The 2,446-nt window shown below is 33.3% G+C and overlaps 1 protein-coding gene across 1 annotated transcript in view; it reads right to left on the bottom strand.

Moving 5' to 3' along the window:
- Nucleotides 1-2,305: 2,305 nt before the first annotated feature.
- Nucleotides 2,306-2,446, bottom strand: part of LOC105270259 (uncharacterized) — a 5,114-nt gene continuing 4,973 nt past the window's right edge. The window contains exon 3 of the mRNA XM_011311090.1: nucleotides 2,306-2,365. Within this exon, the coding sequence (XP_011309392.1) occupies nucleotides 2,306-2,365 (60 nt within the window). The remainder of the gene's footprint in view (nucleotides 2,366-2,446) is intronic.

The raw sequence follows: 2,446 nt of genomic DNA, 5'->3' as shown, positions 1-2,446 counted from the left end.
AAAGTAATTCCAAATGTGAGAAATTGTGTGTTAGGATATAAAGGGAACGTGAAAATTACTCATTCTTGCTGCTAATGACTACCTTATTTCACTGAATGACAAAGAAAAAATATAGACCAAGTGATAATATTCAAGGTAGTTCTTAGCCTTCTTTCCTTTTTTTGTGGTTCTTTTAATATGTTTTACGGCTGTACCTCATAACGTAAACTAACTCGTGCATGCGCTGTACACCTAACTAAATTCCTCTCTTTTTCCATTTTTGTACCACATAAGTTATGATAAATTATTAAAATAGGTGCTTGGATTTGCTTACTCGAAAGTGAGAATATGTATCAAATTTTCTATGAGAATAATGCGATTTCAATGTGTATCAATTAAATTATAAAGTGTATTGTTGGAATATTTGAGTACAGATCCTTCATTGTTGTACAAAAACTACTCGACAAAGATTTATCACACACATACTGCGGGAAAATAGTCACAGAAAAGGGACCAGTTTGCAATCATTTCATTTTTCATTTTCGAGAACAGTTTAATGCTAAACATATGTTGAAATTTGGAAAAGGACTGTATTCTCTTGTGTTATAAATCTTAACCTTTATTCGTGTTTCTCTCTCCTCTAGTAAAGACGTGTCTTCCTCGTGTTAATAAAGAATAGTTTATCGAAATATTAAACGGTTTCTTAAAGATTATTTATTCACTTGCGCCGATACTCCAATATCTATTTCTACACTAAGAAAGCAATTTGCCCTGACAAAAACAGATTTAAGAATATTTGCTCATACTCAGGAAAATCAAGACATTCCTGTCTGATAATGCGGATTACTTGGAGTCATTCTATAGGTTGAGGCAAATGAATGAATAAATGTGAATGTGAATAAATGAACGAATATTTGATTTTCTGAAATTAATTCTCTCGCTTGCTGACAATTCGACTCTATCTCCTGCTTAATGATGAATAATGAGTGAAATGCTAATTAATTGTATGGTGCATAATGAGACAACTGTCAACACAGATTTAGATTTTCAGTCAAATAGATTGTTCTGACTATATTTCGAGCAAAAATATTTCAACTTTCGCTGCAGGACATTTTTTCGAGAAAACATGTCTTGTGCCCAAGGAAATGTCCTCCAATTGAATAGAATGTAGATATGTAGTTATTTATAGTTTTTTCAATAGAGCAATTTTTTTCTCTCAGAGCACATTAGTGAAATTATTCGCTGTAATGACAAAAAAGTAATCTTTAACAAGTGTCAGAGTTACCGGCCCAGTCCGAGATGAAGACTGTAATTATAAGAAAATGCTTTTTGTCAAATATATATGGTACAAAATTTTATGAGTCTCGTAAAAAAAAAGTCGTTTTTTGTTGTAAGAAACGTGCAAAACCAAGCGGTTTTTTCACTTGTATCGTAAAATCACTTTTCTCGTCACTGTTAAGTTTTAAAGAGTTGTTTTCTCCATAAAAGGAATGCCCGGATATTATTTCTCTGCAACCTATTTTCCCATCAAAATAATTATCGGTCAAATACTCCTTCAATCTATAATATACATTTCGTTATGGTTTTTATAATGTATTTATTTTTTTATTATTCCTTAAATTCATTGTAATTTTTCAGGAATGCTAGAAATAATAGTTGATGATAAAATATAAGAAATCGCGTGGCCCCTTGACGAAAATGGAATTAGGAAAAAGAAAAAAATGCGTAGTTTATGTTCAGCCTTTTGACTAAAGTTGCCAATATTTAATAAAAGATTCACTCACTTAAGAAAAGTTAATGAATAATTGCTGTGACGTTTTGACTTTACCCCGGGGGTTAAACTCCAGTAAAACTTTCATTTCCTTTTGGCCAGTCACTTTCTTCTACCCGTATTGGATCACTTCAACTTTGACTACAGCGCTGAGAGATTCGCTCACTCAGAAGAGTGTCAGGTGAAGGATGAGAAGAACTCGAGTATTTTACGAGCTAAAATAATTATATACGAGACCTATTGCGCACTCCGAGCGCCCAATTTGAATTTGGCGGTTCGAGTTGACCAATGAGGAATTAGTCCTACGCGTTTCGAGATATTTCGACTCGGGCGAACTTCATTTTTGTGTTTCTACTTTCATAATAAGGATAATAAGGATTCACCAACTCCTGTAAGGAAATACACGATAATGTTAGTGAACTGGTTCGACTTGGACTTTAATATTGAGCTCAGAGATTTGTTCTGTTTCGCTTCTGATCGTAGTTCTGATTTGCCAAAATTCTCAAAATTCCTCTAAACGCATCAAAGTCCGAAGTTGTGTATCAGTAATAATCTTTATTTGGTATCATCATGTCTGGACTGGAATGTAGGTTGATAGTAAGACTGCTCAGCCGCCTGGATGACAGGAAAGAGAAATCATATTTCACGTTCCCATTAAATGTTTAATATATTTTATTACTGGAATCGAGGTATTGG

This window comes from Fopius arisanus, unplaced genomic scaffold (genome assembly GCF_000806365.1).
Source record: "Fopius arisanus strain USDA-PBARC FA_bdor unplaced genomic scaffold, ASM80636v1 scaffold00082, whole genome shotgun sequence".
Taxonomy (NCBI): Eukaryota; Metazoa; Arthropoda; class Insecta; order Hymenoptera; family Braconidae; genus Fopius; species Fopius arisanus.
Note: the sequence above shows the minus strand (reverse complement) of the source record. Positions and strands in the feature narration are given on the sequence as shown.